Genomic DNA, 15,207 nt, shown 5'->3' with positions numbered 1-15,207 from the left:
GTCATGAGTCCTATGAGAGACACGTTTTTTTTCTAGGCTTATGAGGGGACTACTACATCACTGGTATATCACTGGCTACCCAACATCTAGTTACATGCGTTGGTACTGTCAAAAGAAAAAAGCCTTTATGGAAAATTAATTCTTATCTTTTTTCTGGTACCAATCAGGCACAATTTTCTTTTCGTCGATTCTGTTCCGGTTATTTCGATGTCAAAGAAGCACCACGCACTGGAAGGCCAATTGTCGAAAATGTCGATTAAATCATGGAAATTGTCGAATCCGACCATTATGTATGCACTGCTTAGATTGCCCAAAATGACGCAATCGAGTTAACGCAAAAAAACCTCATGAACCGAAATTCCATCTGCGGCTCGCTGCTGAATCGCAACCAAATCGACCCATTTCTGAAGCTTGGTGAATGGTGAAGAAAAGTGACTGGTAAACCGGCTATAATGGTGACCAAGCCAGGTTTGACGACCTTGAAAGTTTTGCTATGTATTTGGTAGAATTGGCAGAAAATCATCTACTATACTCTACTGCGGTTCAACTCTTAACTCGAAATAGTAGTATCAACGATTAAACCGTCTGAAGAAGGCAGTAGCCTAAAACGACTAACTTTGGGCAATAGGAAAGAAAATGTTTTACATCAGGACAACGCTAGTCCACACACACCAATAATGACTCGCCAAAATCTCCGGGAGCTTTTTAGGCTAGAACTGGTACCAAGTAATTATCATCTGTTCCTATGTATGTATACGATAAATAATTTCCCTACAATGAGTATAGTACTGAAATTTAACGATAAAATCTTTAAGTAATTTAATTATTCTATAGCTAGATTACGATTTTGTTCTAACAAACTAACTAACCTTCAAGGTGGCAAAATAAACAGATACACAATAACAAAATATTTTCAACATCTTAACATTATACATAAAATATATTTTAATACTTTTATTAAATATTTTATATGCATATATTTATATACCGAATAAGATTACGTCTTTACATATAAACCGGGAGAAGCAAACAATTCTTAAATAACGGAAGTAAAAACTTTATAGAATAGTATATATTATATTACAATCAATCATCACAACTTGTTCATATTTTGCAAACAAACATGTTTTAATATAAAACAATTATTTATATAAAAATCTAATTATTTTTCTTTGTTTTAATAGACTTTCCAACACTTTTTCCTTTACGACGGCAACAAATTAACTTACATAATTTAACAAATATTAAAATTACTACAAACAAAACAGCCAATAAAAATCCTATAACGTCCAATGATAATAACTGCCAGTTATTCAAGAATACTGCTGGAGATTGCATATGTTTAGCTCCCTTGTGACGTAATATATACTCAACCCAAAATACTGCAACTTGACGTGCAGACATAGGTCTATCTCTGTATAAAACTGAGAACTGCTTTATAGTGTTGGCATATTTTGGATTATCTAGAACTTCAACAATGGTATTTTTAAAGTCCTCTGCATTCAGATTAATATAGTCTAATGAAACACCATAACCTTCGCGTATAACATTTAATGCATTCGCTGGCTGATCACCGAAAAGTGGTATACACACCATTGGTACACCGTGGAATTGTGATTCGACAACACTACCTTGTCCGGCATGTGTTATAAAAAGTTTCATATTTGGATGTGCTAAAATGTCATCTTGAGGTAACCAACTTCTATAAATAATATTTTCTGAAAAGCCCGGAGCATCAGCTTCTTCCCATTTCCAGAGTATTTTGTATGGTAATTTTGATAATACATTAAACCACATTTTTGTTTTTTCTTTTGGTACATGTGAACTTTTAACAGTTGATCCTAAACTGAAAAATATTGCTCCATTTTTAGCACTATCAAGATGTTGTTTTATGTCTTCAGGTAATGGATCAGGTTTTTCTTTGATTTGTATACCACCAATTTCAACCATGGCAGGTACATTTGGTCTAATAGGTCCTTGACTGAAATGATGATTAGTGAATACGAGTGAAATATTTTTTTTGACTTCATCCAAAGAGGGATACTCATCATCTGGAAAATACGTTCTGAAATTAAATATTAAGGAATTATTAAATCCGATAATATTATTAATCTGTCTGACATAAGCTTTATAAATATATGAATTTTATGCGTTTTTATACAACAAAATATGTAAAGAACTTAAATTAATTTTTTTTATCTTTTCTACATGAAATTATGTTAATATATACTCATTTAGTATAAATTATTCTCGAGTAGCTTTGCCTTCTTTAGAATTTTCGCTGTGTCATGCTGAGTTTATGTTTTATACATTTCTCACACACTGATAAGTGATAAAAATAAAATATATATTTATTATAGACTATTTTGTTTGCTATACGAAATATTATTTTCTTACTGAAGAAATAACTGACAATAATGATAAGCATAAAAATTCAAAACAAAAGTGTTAGCAAAGTCCACATGTTCGTAATAATAGCATATTATTTTTGGTTTCAGTGATAAATAATTTCTTTATGTTTTTGGATTACCATAAGAAGAAAACTCAATTATTATTATATATATATTAATAAATGTTTTAAACAAACAGTTATAACATTAATACACATGTTTTCTAAAATTTTAATAAATTAAAATTAATTAATAATTATCATACCTATAATATTTATTATTTTCGTATTTAAGTAAAGGCATCAGTAACATATTCTCTAGCATTGAAGCTAAGAAATTTTGTACTCGTCCCAAAAATGTCAGCGGTTGCTTTAAACTGCTAAAAATAGTGGGCACATACGAAATTTGTTCCAGATTTCCAACCAAACTATTGACGGCGATCATAGGCTGTACCATAAATGAAACCACTGTTGGACAATCGAAATGTGCACTTAATCCAAAATGGAAATCATTCATGAAATAACCATGTATAATGAGATCAAATGATGATTTCTTATGATTTTTTAAGAATTCTTGCATTGTTGGATGTCCCATAGTCTCATTAGCCATTTCCATGATATTGCTTAACATATGACTCATAAGCTTATAGGCGGGTTGTGGATTGTTTATCATTTCTGTTGCAAAGTCATCCGTATAAGTAGATGAATTAATATGAATGAAATTATATTTGCCATTTTTGTTTACATTTGGCACCACAGAGAGAACAGTAACATTATGTCCTGCACGTCCCAAAGCATCAGCTATAGAACTGTGTATGAGAAAATGTGACTTTGAAGGACCCGGGAAAAATCCAAGTATATTTGCAGAATTTGTTTCATTTGGTAGTGAACAAATTAAAACTAACGTAAACATGAAAGACAGCAACAGCACCCGTTCAAACATTTTGACTTATAAATCGAACTACTCAATACCGGAGTTCAAACAATACTGAAATTTCTCTGCGAAATATACTTAGAAATAGAACTGATGCTAAAGCGCTTCTCGTATCATTCATTTTTGTAAAATTAAGCAGACGAGAACTGCTTAAGAAAGACAGAGAAACGTTTATAATGCGAGAGAAACTAAATTAATTTGATTTCTTAATTAATTTATGAGTATATATGTATGTATAAAGTTTATTCATGTTTGCACCGTTTGAATAATTTGGTAAAGAAAAAAAATTAGTACTACTATAAATAATAGGTTAATGCGAGTTATAAAGATTAAACAATTCGAATTACAAATTTACAAGTTGAATTACAAATTAAACAACAATAAAACTGATATAAATGCTATCGATCGATTATTTAGAAGATAAGACAAAACAGTGTTAATGAAATTTAATAATATTTATATATAAAATTAAATGAAATATATATTCTATGAAAGAGAGCATTAAACTAGGAATTTTATAATATGCTCGTATTAAGAAATATTTAAAAACTTATTTATGCTTCTATATTAATCATTCAAAACGATCTGGAAGTTGTTAAAATATGGTTAAGGTTTCTTATGCATACATTTCAAACTATATCTTGCGAACTAGAAATCACTAGAACTGATTAGAACTAGAAATCGATCCTCTTTATTAGGATAAACCATGAATTTTATAATGCACTCGTATTAAAAAATATTTAAAAACATCTTATTTATGCTTCTATATTAATCATTCGAAATGATCTGGATGTTGTTAAAATATTGTTAAGGTTTCTTATGCATACATTTCAAACTATATCTTATGAACTAGTAATGAATAGAATGACTAGACCTATAAATCGTTCCTTTGGATCGATTTAATAGTTCAACATATAATCATGATAAATACATTTGGCTCTCAAAAATATCTTCATGATGTGTCACCAATATTCATGCCACCGAATCCACTTTTACAAATTGAATGATTAAACCTATTTTTTTCATAAATTTTCTATTAGGTTTTTTTTATTTATTATCTTTATTATCTGTCCTTCACATCTATACATGCTTCCTATTTCTTGACTTGAGTTTATGAACTAAAACAAATCGAAGCAACAAACTCTGGCGGCCAGAATAGATAATCCCAACTGCAGATCACAAACTTTTTCTTGTGGCATATTCCGTACAGAATGCTCTTGAGAACGTTAGGACAAGTCCGTATTTTTAAGTCTAAAAATTGAAAAATTGGACTGGTTTTTTGTCAAAGATATTAACCAAAATATAAGTTGCATAAGAGTACAATAGTAGATAATGTATAGAATATCTTTTAACAAAGTTACCATTGAATATTTTATTTTAAAAGAAAAATTTTTTCTTTGAATTAAAATTGTACAATATTTCATATATTATTTTTATGCAGCAGATATTGTTACCAAAATTCTTTTCACTAACTTTTCATATATTTCGCAATTGTATAGCAAATACTGAATAAAATGGTAATATTAATTTAATTTATTAAAAATTCTTAACATATTATAAAAAAATTCTCAATAAAATATATTTTAGGTTTATGTCGAACCAGATTTTCCTCAATTTAAAACTATATGCCCCCCAAACCCTCGCGTAGTACAAAAACCATGGACACCTCATGTTCGCAAGAAAAAAATAGCAGCAGAAGTTTCTCCAAAATTTGTGAATTTACAATCCTTTATTGGTAAGCATTATTTTTTAATATTTACAAATATATTTAAATCTATTTCAACACAGGCAGTAGAATTTTGGAGTATTCCACAAAGAAAGCAGCTCCCGCCTATCATATTGGCAGGAAATATAAACAGAAACTAACTATTGGAAACCCTAGTCCTGCTGCGTTTGATTTAACTGGCCTGTCACGTAGAGGTAAAGCGGCATGTAATGCTCCTACAATTCGAGGGTTACCAGAACGTAAGCAAAAACCTGAAACACCTGGACCTTTTACTTATATAGTGGATGATGGTTTCAGTGCAAGAACAATCCCACAATATACTTTCGGCTATAAGCGAAAAATAAAGGAACTTTTTGTTACTCCAGGTAAAACATGGTTCAATGACTAAATATATATATATATATATATATATATTAATCTTTAATCCATAATCCGTAAAAGTAATATAATTAAAAAAATGTTTCTACATTAATTGAAATTTTAGCACGAAATAATACCAGTCTATTTCTATATAGGTCCAGATGTGTTTAAGATTGCATCGCTTTTAGGTGGTAGTTTTGATACGAAAATTAAAAATCCTCCTTCTTTTACAATGAGAGGTCGTGGAAAAGCATTTTTCGATATTGGTTTTAAAACTCCATCCCCAGTTGATTATACTCCAGTTGATCCGAGCAAGAGGAATTATCCAAAATACTCTTTTCGTGATCGCTACCACGAAATTACCACGCAAAAGCACTTTCCGGGTGCTGGCTATTATTGTCCAGAAAGAGTAAGTCATAAAATATGTTATTTAGAAAAATTAACAATATTTTATTTTTAATTTTTATTTAAGGTTAATGTACATAAAACTTCGCCGGCATTTACATTTTTGATGAAACATAGTAAATATCTTGGCGTTCGCAAGGCTCATGAATTCCCTACTTGCATTGAATATTTAGGAAAACCATTTAAATATTATTAAAGCTGCAAAATGAATGAATAAAAAAATAAGTTTAGATACAATCGCTTTATTTATTAATTCCAGTAATTTTTTCAATAAAACATAAACCTTTTTAAAAGCAATAAAAGTTGATTATTTCGTATAATTTTAAATTTAATTACACTTACCATATATACCATATATATGAAATATAGCGATAAGATGATTTTATAGAATTCGATATGATTTTTTATATTCCAAGTTATTCCAGCCCTCTATAAAAGTACATTGGCACTTTTAAATAAAATATTATTAAATTTATCAAATATAACTACCAAATATTTTTTATTTCATATAACAGTAATCGATCACTGTTATATAGTCTTATACGAATAAATCACTGTTACACCAAATCCTTAACTAGCATAATAATTGTTCCGTTATTATACTTTTCGTCATTATATTTTTTACTGTATATAATATTTAATGCTTTTATTCCTAGGTGGTACATAGGGCCGTAACAAATAGTTTCCACTGATCTCTATTTAATGTAAGACGTTTTGTTTCTCTCTCTTTTGTTTCTCTTGTCTTTTCAAGTATTGCTCTTCTACTTCCTTGAGGGTTGAATTCTAAAACTTGCGAAATCATCAGCGGGTTTTTTTAAAGTATGTCTAAGCCATCTGTATTTGCGTGTCGCTCTAAACCAGAGCTTACTATTGGCTATGTTTGCTGGCTAGAATACTTGAAGAATGCGTCGGAGACAGCGTTTGGCAAAGGCTTGCAGATGTTATGCGTCGCTTGCCGATAAGTTCCAACTTTCGCCACCATCTAGTAAAATTGGCTCTACATTTGCGTTGTACCTATAGGCGTATGTTAGTGCGTTGTGAGTTGTTGGATAGCCTTCGCTTTCAATAGCCTGTATTTAATGTCTTGGCGACTGCCACCGTTATTGGAGATGTAGCTTCCCAGGTAGTAGAAACTTTGAACATCTTCGTTGTAAACGCCATCTAGTTGGAAATTCGTTGAGCAGTTTGAATTCAAACCCATAGGCTTGGTTTTGGTGATATTGATTGACAGACCTGGCAGCACGCTTTACGATATTGTTTAGCGATATTTGCATCTGGGCAAAATTATGTGTTACTGTATATTAATTTGATTTAAATACCTATTTTTTATAAATCTACTACACGAAGTTTATGCAAGTCTTTAATTCTATAATCACTTTAACAAGTCAGAAAGCAAATTAATAATATTTTTCAGTTTCGTTTTACTAATTAATTTATTTATTTTATATATTAAGTAAAGCTTGGTAAAGAACTTATCTTTAATTAAAAACAACCAAACAATAGCATCAACTTTATTATTTAATTTAATTATTAATTAATTAAAAACAAAAAAAAAATGAAAAAGTTAAATAGAATTAAATATGCTCTAAACTCATAATAAAAAACTTATTCGTTGTGAATAAAATAGTTTTGTACAAAAAGAACAACTAAAGCTACGTAACAATAATTATGTTAGTTAATGGTATTTATATAGCGGTGTTTTATGCGTTAGTTTGAGTAATGTCACAAGCAAGTATTGTTTTCGGTTTAAAAACAAAAAAGTTAAAAAAAGTAAGGTAGAAAAATATTTCAAATTTAAACTACAGACGTTATCTAAATATATTAAAGCATAGGGTCTACGTTCGAATCCTATGATACAATTCTACATTCTTGATTCTTTCTATAAATTTATTTAATATTGTAAAATAAATTAGTAAAAAGAAATAAATTTATTATTATTTATTATTATTATATATAATAACGCTACCCATAATAAAGCCTTTATTGATAACATTTACGAATATTTAATATTTAAATAAATTTATATATAAAATGTACGAACTTTTAAAATTAGAAGTTGCCCTTAGAAATCTGCAACCATATTACCGCGAAAATATTTATCAATCTTCTGACTAGCTATAAACCTATGCTTTTAGGTTTGACTTTGACTAACTATCTTATATTTGCAATAACAATAATATTGTATAAAATAGCATATTTTTAGTCAAAAAGTTTTAAATTTGTAATACTACTTTTAAATTAAAATTGCATTATTCCTTACATTGTTCTAAATTGCACTATTTAAGTGATATATGTATATCAAAACTCATCCATAGCATTATATGTTAACTTTAAGATTTGTGCTATTTTGCGATATGAATCTTTTGACAAGTGCTCAATAAATTTAAATGATGAAATCTTACTATATATGATCAGGTACATTTTGCGTTAGTGGTTTTGTTAAGAATTAAATATGTCTCACCTGAGACTGTGATAATCCACAATTAACAGCCAAAAGACCATTGCATCCACAAAAAGTTTTAATGGATCCGTACTTTCTTGCAAACAATAAAGGTGTCACACAAACCATTAATTCAAATAGCTATATTCAATTCGTTTTGATTACTAATTTTTTGTATGTGAAATTGATGATTTAAATATGGAAGATAAGTGGTTTTAACTGAATGATATCACAATGTTCACAACACGTATTGCTTTGGCTTCGTTACTCAAGAAATTTTTCAGACAAATGATTTCACCCTTAGGTGATGTGAATTCTCCACCACTTACTTTTTCTTGTGAGTCTCCGTAAGAGGACGGGCTTATGCGGATAATGGTGATACATTGATAACGAATATCAATGAAGCTATGGTCGTGCTGTTACAGCTCATATACCGACAATTTATCGAAAACTGTCTCAATAATCTATACAGGATTCAGTATTGTGAAAAGGTTCTTGGTAAATATTTCAATGAAATTATATGTGTTGTACACACCATAGCAAGATCCAAAAAATATACTCAAAATAAAGACTTGATCGAAATGACAATTACAATTATGTAATATTAATTTTTATTATAATATTTCAGTCTCTCACAATGAATATCATTGTATAAGATGCTATCTTCTGTACAATACGTTTTGGTTATTAAATAAAATTGATTTTTACTAACAAAACCTTACTCACTTATGTGGCCATAATAACACGTTATCGGGTTTCGTACATCAATCTCGGTTTGTGCTCCCTCAACTTGATCACTCCAATGGAAACACGGTCTACCTCTACGCTTTTTTCCTCCAACTACTGCTTCAAGTATCTTTTTCGCTGGAACATCGTCATTCACTCTCACGACATGACCAAGCCAGCGAAGCCGCTGATGTTAATTCGCTGTATTATATTAATGTAGTGATAAAGCTCATACTGTTCGTGATTCATTCGTATGCGATAGTCGCCCCAACTAGTAACGGACCATAGATCTTACGAAGAATACTAACAAAATCAAGATTATATTTTATTTGATTTTATAAAATTGCTTTTTTTTCTAAAACTATTAAAATAAATAAAGTAATAGTTGTTATACCAATGATAATATTAGGTATTCTTCACAATGGAATCTTATCGCGAATCGAGATATACCAAAGATCATAATTTTCAGAAATTTTCTAAATTAAGTCTTGTCGAAAAAGTTTAGAAAAAGCCAGGTAGAAACAGTCAATGAATATAAATACCTTGGGATATTAATTACGTATAACCTTTTATAACCTTATAACGTATAAGCTTCCAATAGATGATAGCACAATTATATTCACGTGGGTGAAGTACTTTTCTAATCCTTAGACAACTCTTGCAAATAAACCAAAAATGTTCTACACAGCAACAAGTTCAATCGTACTCTACCATGATCAAGTTTGGGATTACAAACATTATGAAACAGTGGAAAAATTCTAGATTTTTTATAAAAAAGATTTCATTTCCAACCACAAACATCCCAATCTATATGCTCCACTTAAAAACGGGTTTACCAGCGTAATTCATAGATTCAGTGTAAACGAAATGTGTAAGAAAAAATGTAAGAATAATTCTTAATATCCCCTCCACAAGGTTTTCTCGAATACTACCTGAACTTAAGATTGACAAAGGCATATATTGCACCAAAGAAAGGGAAAATATGTGTTTAGAACTGGGTCTTTCGTTAACCAGTATTCATAGTATGAATCTTAAATTTTTACACAATAATATTAAAAATTTATACAAACGTAGAGAACATGAATTCTTTGTCGCGAATGCTAGATCGGGGTCTCATGACATGTACCCATAGCTGCAGCACATATCGAGTGTACTTTTTAAATGTTGAGACGATCATTTTAAATTAAATGTCAGAGAATTTAATAAACGTAATAATATCAAAACGTTATTTCTATAATTGTCATGAAATAGACAACATATATCACATTATTAATGTATGCCCCATTTTTAAAGAACATAGATGTATTTTTTGATATAGCACTGCTGTCTTCTGAAAAGTGTTTTAGGTTACAGAATATTAATTATAGAATAATAAATATAAATAATAATGTTAATTATATGCACCACTTTTTGTATGCCAATCTGACACACAACATGTATGTTATTGTCAACTTAGATTTTAAGTAAAATTCTATAAGTTTTTGTAAGTGCTGTACGCATTTCTGGGAATCTATAAATAATATAATAAAATAAATAATAAAATAATAATTGTTAATATTCGCACGTAAAAATTAATTTGGAACAAAAGTGACTTACAGTAAAAAAATCTTATATTTTTATTTTTAAATCTTTAATTTTTATATTTTATTAAAAATATTTTCTGCATATTTGACTTTACGTCAAATTTTATTGAAATCAGTTTCGTTGAGTGTATTCAAAACGGTACTAAAGTAACTTATCAATATCTTTCTTATCTATGTATGAATAAAAACAAAACATTCTGTGATGAAAACCATTACCTCTCCCTACAAAGCCTGAAATCGAAGATTGGTGAACTATTTTTTACACTGATATTGTTCGAATGCTACTCAGTGGGAAAGTCTCAACAAGAAACAATTATCGATAACTTTGATACGAATGAGAACGAGTACCCAAGTATTTATGGAAGTATATTGTTATTAATACTATCGTTTATTTTTACTTACTATCTTACAATACTATTAATATGATAAGAAGTATAATCAACCCAATTTCTTTGCTCGTTACATTTAAAACTAAGACGATTAAATATATAATATTAAATAGCTGGAATTAGTGTGTTATTGGCATTGACACAGTTCAGTTCTTTCCTTGCAGTAAAATGTATTTTCAAACAATTCACACATTGTTTATAGTGATTTTATTATTACCAAACATTCGCACTGCAAATATATTAGGTTTCTTTCCAGCTCCAATAAAATCACATTTGCTTATACACTGTGCTATTGCCGAGACATTGGCGGAAAGAGGCCACAATGTAACAGTAGTCGCCACCTTACCCAATGTACACAAAAATTCAAAAATCAACTATATTCATATCGATATATCAGTGAATGAAGCAGTTTTAAGTGATATGATTAACCAATCCAAATCTAACTTGCACAAGATGACTTCCTGGATGGATGAAAATATACAGCAGTGTGAATCATTAATAACACATCATAAACTACAACAATTCCTCAACAATCATAACTCAACATTTTTTGATTTGGTGATATTTGGCTATCGATTAAATGATGTTTTACTGGGCGTTGCTGCTCACTTTAAATGCCCAATTATAATATCAACAGTTGTACAGCCTATATTTCCACTTCAATCTATGATTGGCAACCCACATGAGATTTCATATGTGCCATCATTTTTTACTGGCCTATCACAGCCCATGAGTTTCAAAGCACGTTTAAGAAATTTTTATGCATCGACGTTTGGTCATACCCTTATGAATTATGCGCTAGAGACCCGTTTTGAAAAATTTTACAGGTAACAATTTTATATTTCGTATAATAATTTAATTGTTAATTTTCTTCTTTTTTATTATATATAGATTGCATTTTCCTGCACACCAACATCCATCATTAAATGATATAAGAAAAAATATATCTCTTTTATTTACCAATCATCACTTTAGTCAGGGACCAATAAGACCAAATGTACCGGCTGTAATTGAAATTGGTGGTATACAAATAAAAGAAAAACCAAATCCGCTACCTGTTGATATAAAAGATATTTTAGATAATAGTGAAAATGGAGTAATATATTTTTGTCTTGGTTCAAATGTGAAACCTTCACATGTTACTGAAAATACTGCAAAAATCATGTTCGGAGTACTCTCCCACTTACATTATGATGTTTTGTGGAAGTGGGAAAATGCCAAAGTACCTGGTATTGCGAAAAATATTTACTTTAGTAGTTGGTTACCTCAAGACGATATATTAGCTCATCCCAATGTTAAACTATTTATAACACATGCTGGTCAAGGAAGTATTGCGGAATCATTGTATCATGGAGTACCTATGATTTGCATACCATTTTTTGGTGATCAACTACAAAATGCTCGTTATGTTAAACGTTCTGGATATGGTTTATATATGGATCATACAAACATTACATCGAATGATTTCAAGAATACAATAACAGAAGTAGTTTTGAATTCGAAATATATTGAAGCTGTCAAACGTTTCTCTGTGCTTTATCGCGACAGACCTATGACACCACGTCAGACAGCAGTTTACTGGGTAGAATATGTACTGCGACATAAGGGAGCTACACATTTACAATCCCCTGCAGTACATTCAAATGTTTGGCAACTGCTCTCGTTAGATGTTATATTATTTTTATTATTGATTTTAATTTTAATAAGCATAGTAATTGTTAAGCTGGTTAAATTAGTTATAAACAAATTAAAGAAGAAGAAACTTAAATTAGACTAACTTAAAAATTAATTTATTTATGTTTTATATTATGCAATAGTCATATAGGTATATTTATTTGCATTTAATAAATATAAATAGTTTTTATTTTAATAAATCATTTCATAAATATGTAATAAATCATAAATCTTTATTAGATTTTTTATATGATATAAACAAAGTGCTTTGTGTTATACTTTGACAGGTGTTTCATTGGTACAAAAAAGAAAAATATAGTGTCGGGAGTCCGTATTCAATATTCATTGAAATAGAAGATTTAAAAGACAGGCATAATCGAAAAGGGTCAAAATATCTCCAAAACTTACTAATAAATGGAACATTTAAGTTGTAAGCATTTTAAGGTCATTCTTCTAAAATGAGTTCAGAAATAATTATGATTAAAAGTTGATGTCTTGAGAATTTTCTATCAGTCTATCAGTCGACCTCATTCATTTAAAAATTTTTATGCTTGCTTTATTTATTTTTTCCACAGAAATACTTTATTATTTTGTAAATATTATTTGTAAAAATATATTCCAAATTATGGTTTTGTTAAGCTTGAAATAAAAGTGCAATCATTTTGACTATTCAATGATGTTTCAGTTTAAATAAAATATAAAAAAAGCCAACTTTTTTCAAGAATTAATAAAATAAAAATTTATAATACTAAATCAACTCCGAATACACTTCCATAGACCATAGAACTGTCAAAATACCGGACTGAAAGAAATAAAAGAACTGTGAAGAAAGCAAAGACTGTACGGTCAAATGGTTATTGATTACCTGGTTACTTTTTTTAATGGTAGATTTTTTAAATATCTTAAGAGAGTAATTGGAGCACTGTATACATTATTTTTCGAAAAATAGAATATTATAATTACCGGAAAAATGTCACTATTAACCCTCACTTTGACATATAGAATAAAATACATGAACAACATTTAAAATTCTTTGACTATCTATTTTTTTTTTTTCTATTTTTTCTATCTATTCACCTGATATAGCACAGATTAGCTCTACCTTGTTTTTAAAGTTGATAGTTTGTAGCGTAGAAGATGACGTATTATCAAATTAAGGATTCATATCCATCTAGTAAAAATTAGTAGAAAATGTATCAAGGCAAAATGCTATTGTGTTTAAATTAAATATAAAGTTTAACAGTATTACCCTCTACATTGAACACAAATTCTTCTGTAATACTCTGTGATAAGAACTAGAAAAACAGATAATAAGAATAGACCAATTTGCTCTAAAACTTTGTACAGTTAAGTTGGAACATTTTACTACGCACACTGTATTCTCCAAATTAGCGAGATTATTATTATTTCAAATTATTAGATTGTTTCAGATTATTGTTGTCTATAAAAATTTTTAGAATCTTCAAACGAAGACGTCAAAATAAATAGGTGTTCGCAAAAATTGAAAATGTTTAATTCAATATATAAGAAATATAAGAAATTATCTATTTTTTGAAAAGGCTTATTTAAATAAGCTTGGAAATTAGTTTTTATTTTTATATAGTTCTCTATATAAATATCGCTGACGTTTTAAACTTTGTTTGATGCCTTCCTCTGGGTGGAGTATTATTACAATTGTTCTTGGAAAGATATAAGACGGTTTTTTATACTGAAATCTGTTCACAAATTGCGTCAAGAATAATTAAAATTATCGTATGAATGTCGACTAAAAATCAAAAAAAAGAAATGTATTCATAAATGAGAATTTTTCCTATCAATATTTATTATTATATCATTTCCTAAAAAAAAGTAAAATATCATTAAATCGAGAAACTAATTTCAAGTGCTGTTATCATATTTAGGGAGAGCGATCATCACCCAATGAGCTCTAATTTCATTATTACTTCGATGTTACTCCAATATTACTTCGAGCACACTTTTAGGAGAAAACATCGCCCTACATGTTCTTCCTAATGGTGTCAATAAATATTGGCGCTTAGTGATTTTTTCTTTAACAAAATTATTATTATTTCTCAAAATAAGAATATATTTCTCAAGAAATTTTATATACCACAATAGGTATTTTTTTCATTATCACATCAAAAACAAATAACTTTAACAATTAAAAGCAAACTTTCGAGTTGAAATGTATCTAAACCTTAATTAAGTTTTCCTTTGCCTTTGAGTTTTGTACGAATAACAAATGTTTATTGTACGTTGTTCCAGAAGATAAATTTTTTGCAGTGCTTTGCGGTTGGTAAGACACTTGATTTCCATTGTCCTTTGCATTTTCAGAGTGCAATGTTGACACCAAAAACATTTTGAAATTTACCGTAATCCTATGATTCTAATATCCCAGCGATGCAATGCAAAGTGCAGAGAATGGCCTCCGTTTTACTGGGTTAAGTGGCAATCCTTTGAATTCTGATTTTATTGTTGTTTTTAAAGTTCTTTTAGTTAAAATTTTTAAGAGAAAAATTCAGTACCCACTGCCTAGTGAGCAGAAAAAAATTTTAATTCGCTTCTAGGACTTCAACAATTT

General features: G+C 29.2%; 3 protein-coding genes across 3 annotated transcripts; 2 read left to right on the top strand and 1 right to left on the bottom strand.

Moving 5' to 3' along the window:
- Nucleotides 1–1,158: 1,158 nt before the first annotated feature.
- Nucleotides 1,159–3,358, bottom strand: LOC119666571 (UDP-glycosyltransferase UGT5-like). Its single transcript, XM_038075853.1, has 2 exons — nt 2,656–3,358; nt 1,159–2,065 (listed from the first exon to the last, which is right to left on the bottom strand). Exons 1-2 carry the CDS (start codon nt 3,330–3,332, stop codon nt 1,159–1,161), a joined length of 1,584 nt encoding a protein of 527 aa, XP_037931781.1. The 5' UTR covers nt 3,333–3,358.
- A 1,388-nt stretch (nt 3,359–4,746) lies between these two features.
- Nucleotides 4,747–6,067, top strand: LOC119669044 (outer dense fiber protein 3-like). Its single transcript, XM_038078774.1, has 5 exons — nt 4,747–4,840; nt 4,911–5,058; nt 5,112–5,414; nt 5,565–5,818; nt 5,882–6,067. Exons 1-5 carry the CDS (start codon nt 4,838–4,840, stop codon nt 6,008–6,010), a joined length of 837 nt encoding a protein of 278 aa, XP_037934702.1. The 5' UTR covers nt 4,747–4,837; the 3' UTR covers nt 6,011–6,067.
- A 2,421-nt stretch (nt 6,068–8,488) lies between these two features.
- On the top strand, nt 8,489–12,729 carry LOC119666570 (UDP-glycosyltransferase UGT4-like). Its single transcript, XM_038075852.1, has 3 exons — nt 8,489–8,591; nt 11,155–11,779; nt 11,844–12,729. The coding sequence occupies exons 1-3, from the start codon at nt 8,489–8,491 to the stop codon at nt 12,727–12,729; spliced, it is 1,614 nt and encodes a 537-aa protein (XP_037931780.1).
- The last annotated feature ends 2,478 nt before the right edge of the window (nt 12,730–15,207 follow it).

This window comes from Teleopsis dalmanni, chromosome 1 (genome assembly GCF_002237135.1).
Source record: "Teleopsis dalmanni isolate 2A chromosome 1, ASM223713v2, whole genome shotgun sequence".
NCBI lineage: Eukaryota > Metazoa > Arthropoda > Insecta > Diptera > Diopsidae > Teleopsis > Teleopsis dalmanni.
The sequence above is the reverse complement of the archived record's forward strand: the minus strand, read 5'-3'. Positions and strand labels throughout refer to the sequence as shown.